General features: G+C 33.4%; 1 protein-coding gene across 2 annotated transcripts; it reads left to right on the top strand.

The window, feature by feature from the left end:
- Positions 1 to 6,002: 6,002 nt before the first annotated feature.
- Positions 6,003 to 15,684, top strand: LOC134695079 (rhodopsin-like). Of its 2 annotated transcripts, none has more exons than XM_063556273.1 (4): positions 6,003 to 6,487; positions 7,923 to 8,406; positions 12,762 to 12,867; positions 13,916 to 15,684. In XM_063556273.1, exons 2-4 carry the CDS (start codon positions 7,981 to 7,983, stop codon positions 14,419 to 14,421), a joined length of 1,038 nt encoding a protein of 345 aa, XP_063412343.1. In that variant the 5' UTR covers positions 6,003 to 6,487; positions 7,923 to 7,980; the 3' UTR covers positions 14,422 to 15,684. The 2 variants fall into 2 exon arrangements, with proteins under 2 accessions (XP_063412343.1, XP_063412342.1); XM_063556272.1 differs by having other exon boundaries at positions 6,004 to 6,487; positions 7,704 to 8,406.
- Positions 15,685 to 16,183: the final 499 nt, after the last annotated feature.

The following is a 16,183-nucleotide window of genomic DNA, read 5'->3' as shown; positions in this document are numbered from 1 at the left end:
AGCTACACCTTGTGATGTTTTCAGATTCATCACTTTACAACATACTGTTTACCTAACATTTGTATCATTTTACACATGATAAAATTGAGGATGGAAATTGGGAATGTATCAAAGAGACAACAACCCGACCTTAGAAAAAAACAACAGCAGAAGGTCACCAACAGGAGTTCAATGTAGGGAGAAATTCCCGCATCCGGAGGTGTCCTTCAGAACTACACCACAAGGATTCTGAAATTTGGTTTCAGGGTTTATATTTCAGGGAATTATATCAGGGTTTTCGGATTCATTTCTCAACAACTTCCAGTTTCCCATTTAGATTATACCGTTGATTTTCCTGTTTTCATTGCTTTACACTAGTCGTTTTGGGGCACTTTATAGCATGCAGTTTGAGCTGTGTGTTGGAAGCCATACTTTACTTACAATTATTTACTTTTAATATATTGTCACTTGGATGGAGAGCTGTCCCATTGGCACTCATACCACATCCTATTTCTATGTTATATTTGCTAGTGTACATTAAACTTCAATCCATTTGGAGTGTATGTATCTAAATCTAAAGGTACTGACTTGACATCTAAATCATTCAAGGTGTATCCCTAAATTTGAGATTCACAAAATATAGTGCATTGATCATAACATTCTAAAGAGCGTATCCCTAAACATTTCCAGAAAGGACAAGGTGTGATAAGCATCAGAGAAAGCCCCCCATAAATTATGATACTATATTTAGTTTGAAAACCTATATTTTTGAAAGAAAAAATAGATTTGTCAACTTGAATCTATGAACTATGAATAAAATGATGTTTTACTTGTGGAGAAAATTACATAAGTTGTGATGTTGCAGGAATCTAAATCAGTTCTAAAACTAGAACTAATGTCCTTGTAAAAGTAAAGTTATCTTCCTTTGTCCATAATTGTAGTTGAATCCACTACAACAAATGCTTTGTACAATTCAATGATTAATTTTACTTTCCCTTACCACTGATAATTTAAGCAATCTTGATCATTCAGTACTTGCACGCACTTTGAATTTTGTTATTTGGAGAATTTTGATGACCGATTTTTGATAGCTTTGCTAGTTTCTCTTGCAAATTTTGGAAAACAAATTCTATATGAGGATAAAGCATGGTAACCAAATGATCAGTTCAAAAGGCAAACATCAAATCTCTTTGGTTATGGTACACTGGTAAATTACAACATTGCCTTTATAAAAAGATCAGATGTAGTATGATTGCCACTGAGACAACTCTTTTTAAGAGACCAAATGACTTATGTTCCTCATAACCTACAACTGCAGAAATAACAAAATACTTGTCATCTCTGCATTCTGACTTTTTATGCCCCAGTTGTATCAGAGAGGACATTAAGTTTTACCCTTGTCAGTCTGTAAGATGTTTAATGAAATATTTATGATGCTATTTCTCTTGAAAAATCAAAAAAACTTGTGGAACCAATACCAATGTTGCTATCAAAACACTAGTTCGAAATTAGGAGGCATCACCTTTACTGTTCTATATATGAATAGTTATGCCCCTTTACAAATGAAAAAAATTGTTGATTTTTGTTGAGCCTGCAACTTTTGTCACAGAGCTTGACATAGGGATAGGGATCTGGCTAAGGGGGCAGAGGAGTTAGCTAATTTCTTAAAAGCTTTATATTTTAGAAGGTGGAAGACCCGGATGCTTCATACTTTGTATATAGATGCCTCATTTTACAAAGTTTCCTTCAGTCACATGTCCAATGTCCTTGACCTCATTTTCATGGTTCAGTGACTACACTGTATATGAAAAAAATTGAGATTTTTTGTAATGTAAAATTCTCTCTCAATATAAGTAATAGAATAACTATGTTTGGTATGTGTGTACCTTGCAAGGTCCTCATGCCCGTCAGACAGTTTTCACTTGACCTCTACCTCATTTCATGGATCAGTGAACAAGGTTATGTTTTGGTGGTGAAGTCAATATCTCAGATACTATAAGCAATAGGTCAAGTATTTTCGGTGTATGGAAGGACTGTAGTGTTTACATGTCCAACTGGCAGATGTCATGTGACCTTGACCTCATTTCATGGTTCAGTGGTTACAGTTAGGTTTTTGTGTTTTTTGGCTGTTTTTCTTATACTGCATGCAATAGGTCTAGAATAAAATTGAGAATTGAAATGGGGAATGTGCCAAAGAGACCACAACCCGACCATAGAGCAGACAACAGCAGAAGGTCACCGACAGGTCTTCAATGCAACAAGAAATTCCCGCACCAGGAGGCGTTCGTTCAGCTGGCCCTAAACAAATATATACTAGTTCAGTGATAAAGAACGTCTGTTACTATACTTGGTGTATGCAATGATTGTAAGGTGTGCACGCCTAGCTGGCAGGTGTCATCTGACCTTGACCTCATATTCATGGTTCAGTGGTGTAAGTTATTTTTTTAGTTTTGGTCTTTTTTTCTAATACTATATGCAATAGGTCAACTATATTTCGTGTATGGAAATATTTTATGATCTATATGTCAGTCGCGCAGGTTTTATTTGACCTTGACAACATTTTCACAGTTCATTGCTCAGTGTTAAGTTGTTGTGTTTTGGTCTGTTTTTCTTAACTATTAGGAATAGGTCAGCTATCTTTGTTGTATGGAAGAATTGATAGCTGTACATGTCTGCCTAGCATGGTCATCTGACCGTGACAGGGCCGTGACTAGCCTCTTTAAATAGCGAGGCAAAATATATTCGCCGAGCGTAGCGATGCGAAAAATTTTTGACGATGGGTTTGAGGGCCGCTCAAGGCCACCAGAAGCTCTGATAAAAATCGCGCTTCTGAGAGTTTCCCAGACTCTTTCTTACATAAAAAGGCAAATAATTTTCAGCTATTTTTTCGACAATGTTCTGATCTCAAAGCAAAAACATAGATTCATTGTTATTTAAGACTATGAGGTTTTAGGGAGAACATTAAAAGACCGATTTGTAGGATAAGGCAAAAATCGTAATTTTCATAATCATCAATACCGGATTTGTCTAGATCTGTTCTTGTCTTGTATTGTGCTGACTTGTGATTTTTTTATGACTAGGTTTAGATATAGTGACAGTGCAGTCTGAGTAATATACTTTTTAAAAGTACTAGTACTGCTTAAGTCTACCCTATATAGAGACCATAGAGACCATATTGACTTTGTTTTACGGTATTTTAAAGTCTTTTATTATTGAAAACCCTCCAGCAACTATCAAGATGAAGAACAAGGATAAAAACTTTGACCATTGATGATTTTTTTTTCTATACATTGACATTATGTGCGATTAGCTCCCGTGGACGTGTACCTCATATTCCTTTATTGTCTGTTAAAGAGTCTGAACATCACTTAATGCAAATTAAATCCTTGAATGTAAAAGATTAAATGGCAATACAGTCATGACAGTGATTTTTTCTTCTTCAAAAAATGATTTGATACCGGAAAATTGGTGGACTTACTTTAATTTAAACCATGTCAGTTATCTAGTTTTCTCCACAGGCGCTTGGGTTCTATAATGATACAGATATTTTTAAAAAAAAATTGTTGATTAAGCTATTCAATTTGCATTATTTATTATACATATCTATCGCTTCTGTGCATATCTCACTTAGTTTGGAGTGATTTAAACGACTCAGAGAAAATACCCAATTTTACAATCCACGCTAAGAAAAATTGGCTATTTTCTCTGAGTCGTTCAAATCACTCGGAACTAGGTGACACACGCACATATGTGATAGATATGTATTATGAATATATAGAAAATTGAATATTTTAATCAACAACAAGACATAAAAAAAAATCTGTATCATATACCCTGGGAACAGTATATCTAACTCTATATGTTCCTGATATACCCAAGCGCCTGTGGTTTCATATACAAAAAAGGCAGTTTGGTATTCTTTGATATCAAGTTCAATTCTCCATGTAGTAAAGACCATTTTTTTCTGTGTCCAGTAGCATCGTATAATAAAATATTTTCTCGCATAATGCCTGGACATCGTTGGACATGCAATCTTACACAGTTTGACACGTTTACAAATGAAAATCAGCAATCAGACTAGTCATTATGTAGGACAATAAATGAACTAAAGACAAACCTGGGACACAGAAGTAAAAACAATAGACCATCAACTCTGAAAACCAAAAGTATAATAGAAACATGGATTACGAAAAACATGCAGGGGCGACACCAGAGAGTGAAGAGAACTTGCTTCTTGCAAAACACTTTCCGTGGAAACAACTTGATATGAAAACATTTTTTTTTTTTGAAATTTAAAACATGAGGCATTTGCCTCATTTGCCTCAATGTAGTTACGGCCCTGCGTGACCTTATTTTCATGGTTCATTGGTCAATGTTTAGTTTTCTTGGTTAATGTTAAGTTAATGTGACATTCGTAATAAAGCTTTATATTTAGGACTATCAACATAAAATCAATGATTAGTAAAAAAGGTGAGACATTTCAGCGTGTATACTCTTGTTTATTGTTCTCTTGTTTAAGTTTGCCTCAAGATAATTTTATGAAACTTATACACAATGCTAATTACCACAAAATTCAGATTATGTTCGGGTAGTGTCACTTTTATCGTTGTTGAGTTGTGTTTCTTTATAATCTTATACGCAGCAGGAGCATCATCTGTCTCATTCCCCATATATTTGCTAATACTCTATGCAATAGGTCAACTATCTTTGTTGTATGAATATATTTAATGATGTACATGTCAGTCTATCTCAATGTTAAGATTTTATGTTTTGGTCTGTATTTCTTTAACTAATAAGCAATACTAGTAAGTAAACTATATTTTGTATATTGAATTATTGCGAGGTGTATATATATCAGTTTGACATTGTCTTCTGACCTTGATCTCAATTTTATAGTTAATGTTAAGTTTCATGGTAAAATTTGTTTCTTAGATACAGTATGTCAACTATATTCAATGCTTAGATTAATTGTAAGTATACATTTCTGTCTTGCATGGTTCATCCGATAGTGATCTTGACATTATTTTCATTTTTAATTGGTCAAGATTAAGTTTTTCTTGTTAAGTTATTTCTAAGAAACTATAAGTAATATGTAAACTATATTTGGTGTACGGAAAAATTGTAAGGTGCACATGTATAACCTGTTTGGTGTATCTGACCTTGACCTCATGTTCTTGTATCATGTTAAGTTTTTGTGATACTTGTAGTAAAGCCTAATATCTAGGACTATCAGCATAAAATTATCGTCAGTAAAGAGGGCGAGACATTTTGAACAGCGTGTGTTCCATAGTTATTCTAGACTATAAAAAAACCCGTGACAAACTGATTATATTCTTAGACGAACGGATCCGTCTCTTAGTGGACTTCCATGTTGGTACGAAGTCAGTAAGTGCATTTGAAATAAGTTTACTTGTTTCGAAAAAATAATAATAACGGATAACGATTGTCGATGACAGATAACATCAATTGATTGAATGAGCAAATTATCATGATTATCACCAAGATGAACTAAAAATTCTACCATTCGTAAAGCAATCTAAAAGTGTCCTCACGAAAATAATTTTATAACTCAAGAAATATGAGCATAAGTAAGGTAAGTGTAGTGTCATCTTGGGTATTCGGCGAGTGGACTAATTAAAGCTTACTGAGTAATGTCATTAGATCTAAACCTTCAATACAACTCAATTGTGCGCCTTAATTAGATATAGGAAGATGTGGTGTGAGTGCCAATGAGACAACTCTCCATCCAAATAACAATTAAAAAGTAAACCATTATAGGTTAAAGTACGGCCTTCAATACGGAGCCTTGGCTCACACCGAACAACAAACGGGAAAACCAACGGTCTAATCTATATTAACAAAACGAGAAACGAGAAACACGTATATATTACATAAACAAACGACAACTACTGTACATAGTTATATTATATTCTGTGTTGTCGGGAAATCGACAATGGTCATCACTCAATCTTTGGGTCTAAAACATTGTTTTAAAATCTTATATGCAAGAAAATTACACGAGTAACTAACTGGAAATGTGGACTTGTTTCTGTCATAATTTTAGTACAACTTATCGGCAATCGTTTTAAAAGTTCCTTTCCGTCGTTTAAACGCGTTTCAAAGGTTTTGAAGAAGATCAGCACATCATCTTAATCAGAACCAACAAGTATGAATTTAAGATCACGCAATACCTTATTCATGAAAAACTAAAATGTTACTAGTTCGTCTTTTACCCCCCATAAACCTTAAAAACTTGCACGTTGCAAAACATGTTTTAAAATTGCATTACTCACCTGTCCGTATGACACAAGTTATTCTAACAATAGAAACCCGACATAAATAATAATTAATAATCACATATTGCTGCCAAAATATTTGAGAACTGTCAACAACAAACTGATCGGTACGACGTTCGTTTCAGACTTCACATTTTTACACTGTTTCGAATAACCATAAATTGCTTGTATACAACTAGTTCACATAGCGTCGTACTTTAGAAGAAGCGATCGTAAGTTTTCGTATATATAGCCGTTTTAAATATTTTTTTTTATTATTTATAATGAATTATATATATATATATATATATTTTAAATTAAGTTTAGGAATTAAAATTCTTTTAATCAGTCATTTTTTCAGTAACGCGTTTGTAATTGGAAATTTCACTAATGCCTCTTTTTAAAAGGGATCGTGCAATATTCATCAGGCAGGTGCAAATTATGGTTATGACCCCCCAAAAATACTGATTTGGGCTGTAGAAAGTAAAAGTGCTATGACTTACATGCAAAAAAGTATGTAGTGATATTTTTACTTTATCTGGCACTAAGTGATACTTAAGATGTCCCTAGTCATATAGTTGTTTTTCTTGTAGTATTAAATAAATTATTTTTTTTTTTTAAATATTGTTGTTTAAGTTTGTGCATGATAAAAAATAGAAAAAAAAGACATTAAGAAACAATTAACTTGCAAATAAAATTAAATTTTTAAATAATCGTGAATTTAAAATTGATACTATAAATCAGAAGAGCATAAGTTCGGGAAGTTATTTTATGTTTTAAAAAAATGGGAAGAAAAGCTTTCTTGGACTTGTACCTTATATTTAGCGTTAGTATTATTTTCGGTTTTAAATGTTTAAAAGGGAAATCCAGAATCTGCATTTTTCAAATGCATTTTATGCAAGACCCGTTTAACTTGTAATTACCGACAAACTTTTGTTTATTAAAGTAAAATATATATCTTTTTCCCTTTCGGATCTAAATTTCATTTGCATTCATCATACCGTATATATATATCTTCCTATTTCATAAAGATATGCATTACCCAAATACGATATATATTGTTGTTTGTTGCTTACGTTACTTTCAGTGGGAAATATTGCATGCATATTCAGTACAACCAAATATTAAGAAGTATCCATATTGATTTGCAAAACAAAAATAGCAAGCGAAATGAAAAAAAATATTCCCAATAATCATTAATCCCCGTAAAACGTAAAAAAATGACGTAACCATTTGCGTGCGTAATGTCCGAGCAATCGTTTGTCCAAAAAATCAGAGATCATGACCACAGTTTCCCCTACTGTTTAACCTATTTACAAAAATTAACATTGATAGTATACATATCAACTAAGAAAGTTATACAAGATGTCGACCACATTGTTGATCAGTTGGTATCTTAGTTCATCTTAATTTCAGTTTTAAAGAAGATAATTGGTTTTTTTTTTTCAGAAAGCAAGATGTTCTTGATAATTGATAACATATAATTATCTTAGCATTGGCGAGCGTAAATATCATGAACTCTACAGTTCCACATCTTTTTGAAATGATTGACGCGCCGCAGACATCCCCTTGGTTCCATTACATAACCGGTATTGTATTACTTATAACAAATATTGGATCTGCATTAACTAATGGATCGGTTCTCTTTCTACTTTTCGTGAAAAACAGAAAACTGCTAACACGGGCAAACCAATATATAGCGACAGTATGCTTGATTTCTTTCACAATGTCAGTGTTTGGTGTACCCATGGTGGTCATGTCATGCTTCAATGAAGTGTGGCTTTTTGGTGACACTGGATGCAAATACTACGCTTTTCTGATGTCATATGGTGGACTAACTTCTATGTTACTGCTCTGCATGGATTCGGTTGATAAATATATTTACGTCGTAAAACATAAACTATCACGTCGATTGACCTCAAACTTTAGTATCAGTGCCATAATTGGGTCCAGTGCTGTTGCTTTGGGATTTGCAGTAGGTCCCCTCGTAGGATGGAACCAGTACATTTACGAGGGAATCGGAACAGCCTGCGCAATAGACATGATTGGAGAAAACAACAATGGGCAATCATTTGTCATTTCATTGCTTGTTGTCTTTTTTGTCTTACCTGTTTCAGTAATGATATTTTCATATGGATCAATTTACGTCAAGGTGAGTGTCAGATGCGTTACAAAACTATGTTTTTATTTTACATGTTTTCATTTGAAATAAAAGGAGTAGGTCCGGTAATTATAAGGGCCGATTTTGGCCTCAAATATCAGGTTCATCTTACGAAAGATTTAGGACACTTTTTAAACACTTAGGTGTCTAATTCGGTTGATTCAATTAGTGTATGTGAAAGATTTTAACCGATTTAATCATTAAAAACGCTTCAAATCCAGCTTAAATATGAGAAATCTATCAATATGCCAAAAAAATGTCACAAATGAAAGTTGCCGCATTCTTGTTTATCCTGATACTTTATATATGATATGTATTATCATTAAATACAACTTGCAATTTCAATATTAATAATGAACACAAATCATTGGAAACCGTCTAAAATTTAACTAAAATGCTAAAATTGTGACGATTTCAGTAAATTTAGCATAACTTAATGGTACTAGTACCCGATATATGTGCATTGCTTTGTAAAAAAAACCCAGCCCATATGTATGTAGCAGTTCTAAGCATTCTACTTTCAAATAAATAACTAAATGTAACATTTTAAAACAATTTTGTAAAACTGCTCTATTTTGGGGCCAAAAAGGGGTCTTACTCCAGGCCTACTCCTTTCAGAACTTAGACTTGTCAAAAGTATTACGCATACAGATATTTTTTAATCATTCACATGAAACAATTAGCTATAAGCAACGTTTAGCTCTTTCAACAATAACTGTCACCTCAATATCAAGTCCGAATAAATTGGAAATAATCAATAGTGTCCACAATATGATTATTTAAAATATATGTTTGCTTTGGTCACTTTTTTTCTATGATGAATAAAAGGAGATATGGGATATTCATTAATGAAACAGCAACCTAAATGAAATCATGATTAACGTAGACGAATATTCTTAGACTAATTTAACAGCCACAGGAAGCGACTTTTGTCGAGTTCCGTCGCAGAAAGTTTGACATTGGGATGGTGATTCGGCGGAGGCGGCGGCGTTAAATAACATCTTTAAATCTTAATATTTCAGAAGGTTAAAGACCTAAATCCTTCATACTTTGTATATAGATGCCTTATGTTATGATGTTTCGGTCTGTGATATGTCCATTGTAATTGACCTCATTTCATGGTACAGTGACTACCTGAAAAAAGTTATAAGAATTTTTTGAATTCTGAATTTCTCTCTGATTATTAATAACATGATAACTATATTTGATATGTGCATACCATGCAAGGTCCGCATGCCCATCAGACAGTTTTCACTTTGACCTCTACCTCATTTTATGCTGGGATCAGCGAACAATGTTTAGTTTTCGTGGTCAAGTCCATACCTCAGATATTATTAGCAATATGTCCACTATATATACAACTCGTCTAAACATCAACCCAACAATGTTAGATCTGTAAATTTGCTTTCGCAAATGTTTTTTTGTTCTTCCCTCGCCGGGATTCGAACCCATGCTACTGAGATACCGTGACACCAAATCGCCTGTACTGTAGCCGTCCCGCTAGACCACACGACCACCTGGGCTTCACAAAAATGAAGCCTTCGGTGGCCAAGTGTTACCTTTCCACGTCAGTTTTAACCTAGCGTCGTACTACAGTATACATGATATATAAGGCATGAAGATGAAGTTTTCTTTGTAACGTTTGTTTCTTAGATACTATATGCAAAACGACAACTATGCTTGGAGCATGTAATGGTTGTAAAGTTTACATGTCAATCAGGGTTCATCTGACATCGACTTCATTTTCATGGTTAATAGATCAATGTTAATTTTTCCTGGTTAAGTTTGTTTCTTAGATATGCAATAGGTCAACTATATCTAAAGCATATGTTGTGTGTGGAATACTTATAAAGTTAAAAAAAACTAGAGGCTCTAGAGAGTCTGTGTCGCTCACCTTGGTATATGTGAATTAAACAAAGGAAGCAGACAGTTCATGACAAAATTGTGTTTAGGTGATTGTGATGTGTTTGTACATCTTACTTTACTGAACATTTTCGCTGCTTACAATTATCTCTATCTATAATGAACTTGTCCGTGTAGCTTCAGTGGAAAATGTTAGTTAAAATTTACAAATTTATGAAAATTGTTAAAAATTGATTATAAAGGACAATAACTTCTTAGGGGGTCAATTGACCATTTTGGTCATGTTGACTTATTTTTTAGTCTAAAATTGCTGTACATTATTGCTGTTTATAGTTTATCTTTATCTATAATAATATTCAAGATAATAGCCCAAAACAGCAAAATTTGTTTAAAATTACTAATTTAGGGGAGCAACCTAACAACGAGTTGTCCGATTTATCTAAAAATTTTAGGGCAGATAGATCTTGACCAGATAAACATATTTACCCCTGTCAGATTTGCTCAAAATGCTTTGGTTTTTGAGTTATAAGCCAAAAACTGCATTTTACCCTTATGTTCTATTTTTAGCCGTTGCGGCCATCTTGGTTGGTTTGCCCTGTCACAAAACATAACTTTTTAACTAGATAGCCTAATAATGATTCCGGCTATGTTTGGTAAAATTTGGCCCAGTAGTATCATAGGAGAAGATTTTTGTATAAGTTAACTAAGATTTACGAAAAATAATTAAAAATTGACTATAAAGGGCAATAACTTCTAAAGGGGTCAACTGACCATTTTGGTCATGTTGACTTATTTGTTAATCTTACTTTGCTGAACATTATTGCTGTTTACAGTTTATCTCTATCTATAATAATATTCAAGATAATAACCAAAAACAGTAAAATTTCCTTAAAATTACCAATTTAGGGGCAGCAACCCAACAATGGGTTGTCTGATTCATCTGAAAATTTCAGGGCAGATAGATCTTGACCTGAAAAATAATTTTACCCCATGTCAGATTTGCTCTGAATGCTTTGGTTTTTGAGTTATAAGCCAAAAACTGCATTTTACCCCTATATTCTATTTTTAGCCGTAGCGGCCATCTTGGTTGGTTTGCCCGGTCACAAAACACAATTTTTAAACTAGATAGCCTAATAATGATTCTGGCTATGTTTGGTAAAATTTGGCCCAGTAGTTTTAGAGGAGAAGATTTTTGTAAAAGTTAACGACGACGGACGACGACGGACGAAGACAGAAGACGGACGACGACAGAGCCCTTTTTAGCTTGCTGATAGGTGTGAGCCTAGGCTCCGTTTTGAAGACCGCGTACATTGATCTATAATGGTTTACTTTTATAAATTGTGACTTGGTTGGAGAGTTGTATCATTGGCACTCATACCACATCTTCCTATATCTATGTATTTCCAGTTTGGTTTATCTAAGAACTGTTTGCTTTTTGTAACTTCATTGGGGTGTAAAAGCGGTGACCGAAGTACATCTAAAAATGTGCGCACGGTAAAACTAATAATTACATTTTTAGCTAGGATCGATCATAAAATCGATTTTTATCAAGTTTTATTAAATTTATCTGTGTACTTTATTGTGGGACCTCGTGTCATCATAAATTATAACTTTTATTGTGTAATGAAGACGATTAAGGAATAACGCGAGATTGCATTGTAGCCAATCAGAATAACGTATTATAATGAAACATACATCTAATGTAATTATTTTTCCTTGACTTCATTTTCTTGGATCGTGTTAAGTTCATGCGATAGTTGTACAGAATTACAGCCTTTATATATAGGACTATCAACATAATATCAATGGTCAGTAAAGGAGGCGAGACATTTCTTCGTGTGCACTCTTGTTTTAAATGATTGCTCAGCTACCCCAAATTCAATTCATTTGCATAACTTATATCACATTACATAAAACTACGGTATCGACCCGAATCGAGGAAAACAATGGCCAATCATTTGGGTGAAACTACTTACTGTTTTCTGGTCTTTGTTCAGATAATTTCATATTGATAACTTTATGTGTAGGTATGCACGTGTCGGGAATGAAGATCCATTAATAATTAATCATACAACTCAACTAATAAACAAACAATGTGATTTTTAAACTCTTTGTACATAAGTGGAGGTATTTAAGAATGAACAACGCTTTTCAAACAAACCTCCTTTTGGATGCGACACTGGATACACATCCTTGATAAAACCAATGAAAACCTAAAGTTTTATTCAATAGTTGATAATATAAAAACATACCTTAGCCGTATTTGGCACAATTTTTTGGAATTTTGGATCCTCAATGCTCTTCAACTTTGTACTTGACTGTTTGGCTTTATAAATATTTTGATTTGAGCGCCACTGATGTAGACGAAACGCGCGTCTGGCGTACTAAATTATAATCCTGGTACCTTTGATAACTATATTTAAAATAAGAAAGAAGTATTTTGATCGTACGGTTTACCATTTTTTTCCACTTGTATGTTATAGGTGATAAAGGAGTCAAACGCTCATTTGAGGTCCAATTGTAAGCGGATAAGGATGAACCAACTGACAATGGAAAAAGAACTGGCTATTACCGTTATAATAATCATAGGTAACCAACAATTGTTTTGTAGTTACTGCTATTTTAAACAATCGTTGTGTAGTTACTGCTATTTTAAACAATTGTTGTGTAGTTACTGCTATTTTAAACAATTGTTGTGTAGTTACTGCTATTTTAAACAATTGTTCTGTAGTTACTGCTATTTTAAACAATGTTGTGTAGTTATACTGCTATTTTAAACAATTGTTGTGTAGTTACTGCTATTTTAAACAATGTTGTGTAGTTATACTGCTAGTTTAAACAATTGTTGTGTAGTTACTGCTATTTTAAACAATGTTGTGTAGTTATACTGCTAGTTTAAACAATTGTTGTGTAGTTACTGCTATTTTAAACAATTGTTGTGTAGATACTGCTATTTTACTAATGTTTTAAAAAAACCAATGCGAGACAATCTTTATTACAAGAAAACAACAAATATACATTTGTACATAGATTCAGTAATAACACCTTATCAAAATGACAAACAACGAGTAATTAAACCTACAAGCTCCCCATGACAAGTTGGTTGGTAGTTTTTTAAAATGGAACATTAATAGCTGGGTGGGCTCCGGAAGGGTTGGCTGATCCTGCTCCACATGTGACGACATGTGGTGTTACTCATATAAAATCACACATTAGTTGATTGGACATCACCTTACCGACCGTGCAAGGGCTGTTTAACCAATCAAGGTCGTTAAAACTTCCCTTTGAACACCACTTAGTTCGCAAATCATCGGATCATTAAATATGAACAAAGAAACAAGGGTAAATTTCAGATTTTAAATAATGCCTTATTGTATTTATCCAGCTAATATTTGTTAAGTGTTGTTGAACTTATTTCAAATTGAAAGAAAAACTACAAAATCATAGAGCTCCAAATGCATGGTACGACAAATCACTATCAACTTAATACAGAATGTATCATGCTCATTGACACAATAAAAGGTTAGTGTAAGGAAATTATTAGAATTACCAAATGTACAAAGATAACAATATAATTAATGAAAAAGAAGAAAGGGATGATTGTGCTGCTATAACTTTTATTTAATTATTTTTTCAGGTTTTTTTCTGTTATGTTACTCACCTTACGCAATTTTACTTTTTTGGAAATTATTGAACAAAGACGTTACCATGGATCCCATGTTAATGGCCATTCCTAGCATGATGACCAAAATTGGTGGAATCTTTACACCGTTTGTTTATTTAGGACGCAATAAAAACATAAGGCAACAAGTCTTAGACTTGTACGCATTCTTCAAACAATCTGGTACCGTTACCCCGGATGTCACTCAAATTCGAGGCATTGTACCACCACTTCATCAAATTCAAATCAATATTAAAAAAACAACCATCACAGAAATCGAATGCATATCGAAAGAAATCACCGAAGATGAAATTATATCTAAGGACAGCCTTCAAACTGCATGTCAATCACACCCATGTGATCAATGCAGTGATCAACTAGAAGTCATCTTAGCTAACAGACATTTCATTCATAATGTACAAACATTGGTGCCGGACATACTAGTATCGAAACTGGAGCCAAAACCAGAAGCTTGGACCTGAATGGAATGTGCCAAAAAAGAAGAAAGTTTTATGCATGGATAAAACCCTGAAAATTATAAACCTACAAAACTGTATCACAATTCTAAGATGTACGGGAAAGCTATTTACTTCAGTTCTAAACTCAAGGCTTTTAATTTTTTGGGGAAATTATTTTTTTGTTAATTGAAAATCAATCAAAATTTAGAAAAGGCTATTCGACCATAGATAGTTTTTTGGATTTACATATTCTTTTTAAACTTTTGAAGATGCGAAAGAAAACACTTTTATGTGCTTTTACAGACTTCATAAAAGCCTTTGACACAGTCTGGTGATCTGATGTATGGCATAAAATTCTCGCGAATTCTGTCAGTTTGATTATATTACAAATATGTACAGTAATATTAATTATAGTATGTACTATCAGTGTATTTTCCATGTAACGTAGGTGTGTGTCAAGACGAAAGTGTCTCATTTATATAGGTTTCATTGTATAAACGATCTTAATAATAAGGATGTTCTTGTCCCAGACGGATTACCCTGGTCGTATTGGTCACAACGTTTTGGAACTTTTGGTCCTCGGTAATCTTCAACTTTGTAATTTCTTTGGCTTTCAAATTTTTTTCATCTGAGCGTCGCTGGTAAGTCTTGAGTGGACGTTGCGCTCGTCTGGCATATATAAATTTTAACGTGGTACTTTTTGTTGGCTATTATTGTTTGTTTCTCTGTCCTATGTTTTCTCCAATTTATTTGTATTGTAGTCCTTTCATGTAATGTTGTCATTTTAATGTTATAATCAACATTGCCGTTAAAGCTGGAGGTTTGGCATGCCATAAAAACAGGTTCTTTTTTTTTCTTAAATTGCCATGTACTAAGTCAGGAAAATGTCCATTGTTTTATTATAGTTCGTTTCTGTGTGTGTTACATTTTAATGTTGTGTTTCTGTTGTGACGTAGTTCTCTTATATTTGATACGTTTCAGTTTTAGTTTGTAACCCGGATTTGTTTGTTCTCTATCGATTTATGAATTTCGAACAGCGGTATACTACTGTTGCCTTTATTTGACATGTTTTACAAGACAATGATGAAGAAGGGTGAAAAATAGTTTCTGATGACAAAAAAGTTGAGCTGGACTATTATCTAAAGTTTTTTTTCAAATTCCGTACGCTGATGACACAGCTCTTCTGGCAGAGTAAAACATGACTTGTAAAAGCAACTTGACGCTTTGAACCACTATTGTGAACTTTTGAAATTGAAGGTTAATGGAAATAAAAGCAAAGTTGTCATTTTTTTCAAAAGGCAGACTGTTATCAAAAATTGAATTCAAATAAAACAATACTGCGTCCAATTTATAAGGGTGTTGGTTGGGGTTTACAAAACAAAGAATAATAGAGAAAACTCCAAAAAAAAAAATTAATAATAATGTGAAAAATCAAAACCCTCATTTAACTGTCTTTTGTTTCAAAGCAATGATATAAAAAAAAAATGCAAGACACAAGACTTATGAAACAGCATAATAACACTGAGAACGGAAATGGGGATTATGTCAAAGAGACATTAACCCAACCGAAAATCAGATAACAGCCAATGGCCATCAAATGGTCTTCAACGCAGCGAGAAAATCCCGCACCCGCAGGTGGGCCTCAGCTGGCATCCAAATAAAAACGTGTACTATTCAAATGAAAATGGACTTCATACTTAACTCAAAAACATATAAATGAACTAAAATTAAAAACAGCATACAATATTAACAAAGACCAGAGACTCCTGACATGAGCCCGGCAAAC

This window comes from Mytilus trossulus, chromosome 13 (genome assembly GCF_036588685.1).
Source record: "Mytilus trossulus isolate FHL-02 chromosome 13, PNRI_Mtr1.1.1.hap1, whole genome shotgun sequence".
NCBI classification, from domain to species: Eukaryota; Metazoa; Mollusca; class Bivalvia; order Mytilida; family Mytilidae; genus Mytilus; species Mytilus trossulus.
The sequence above is the reverse complement of the archived record's forward strand: the minus strand, read 5'-3'. Positions and strand labels throughout refer to the sequence as shown.

Bases quoted from the DNA above. Each gene is read 5' to 3' on its own strand.
- LOC134695079 (XM_063556272.1), top strand. From the start codon at position 7,768: ATGAACTCTACAGTTCCACATCTTTTTGAAATGATTGACGCGCCGCAG. The intron at 8,407-12,761 runs GTGAGTGTCAGA...TGTATGTTATAG, and splicing joins ATGGATCAATTTACGTCAAG to GTGATAAAGGAGTCAAACGC. The intron at 12,868-13,915 runs GTAACCAACAAT...TTATTTTTTCAG, and splicing joins TACCGTTATAATAATCATAG to GTTTTTTTCTGTTATGTTAC.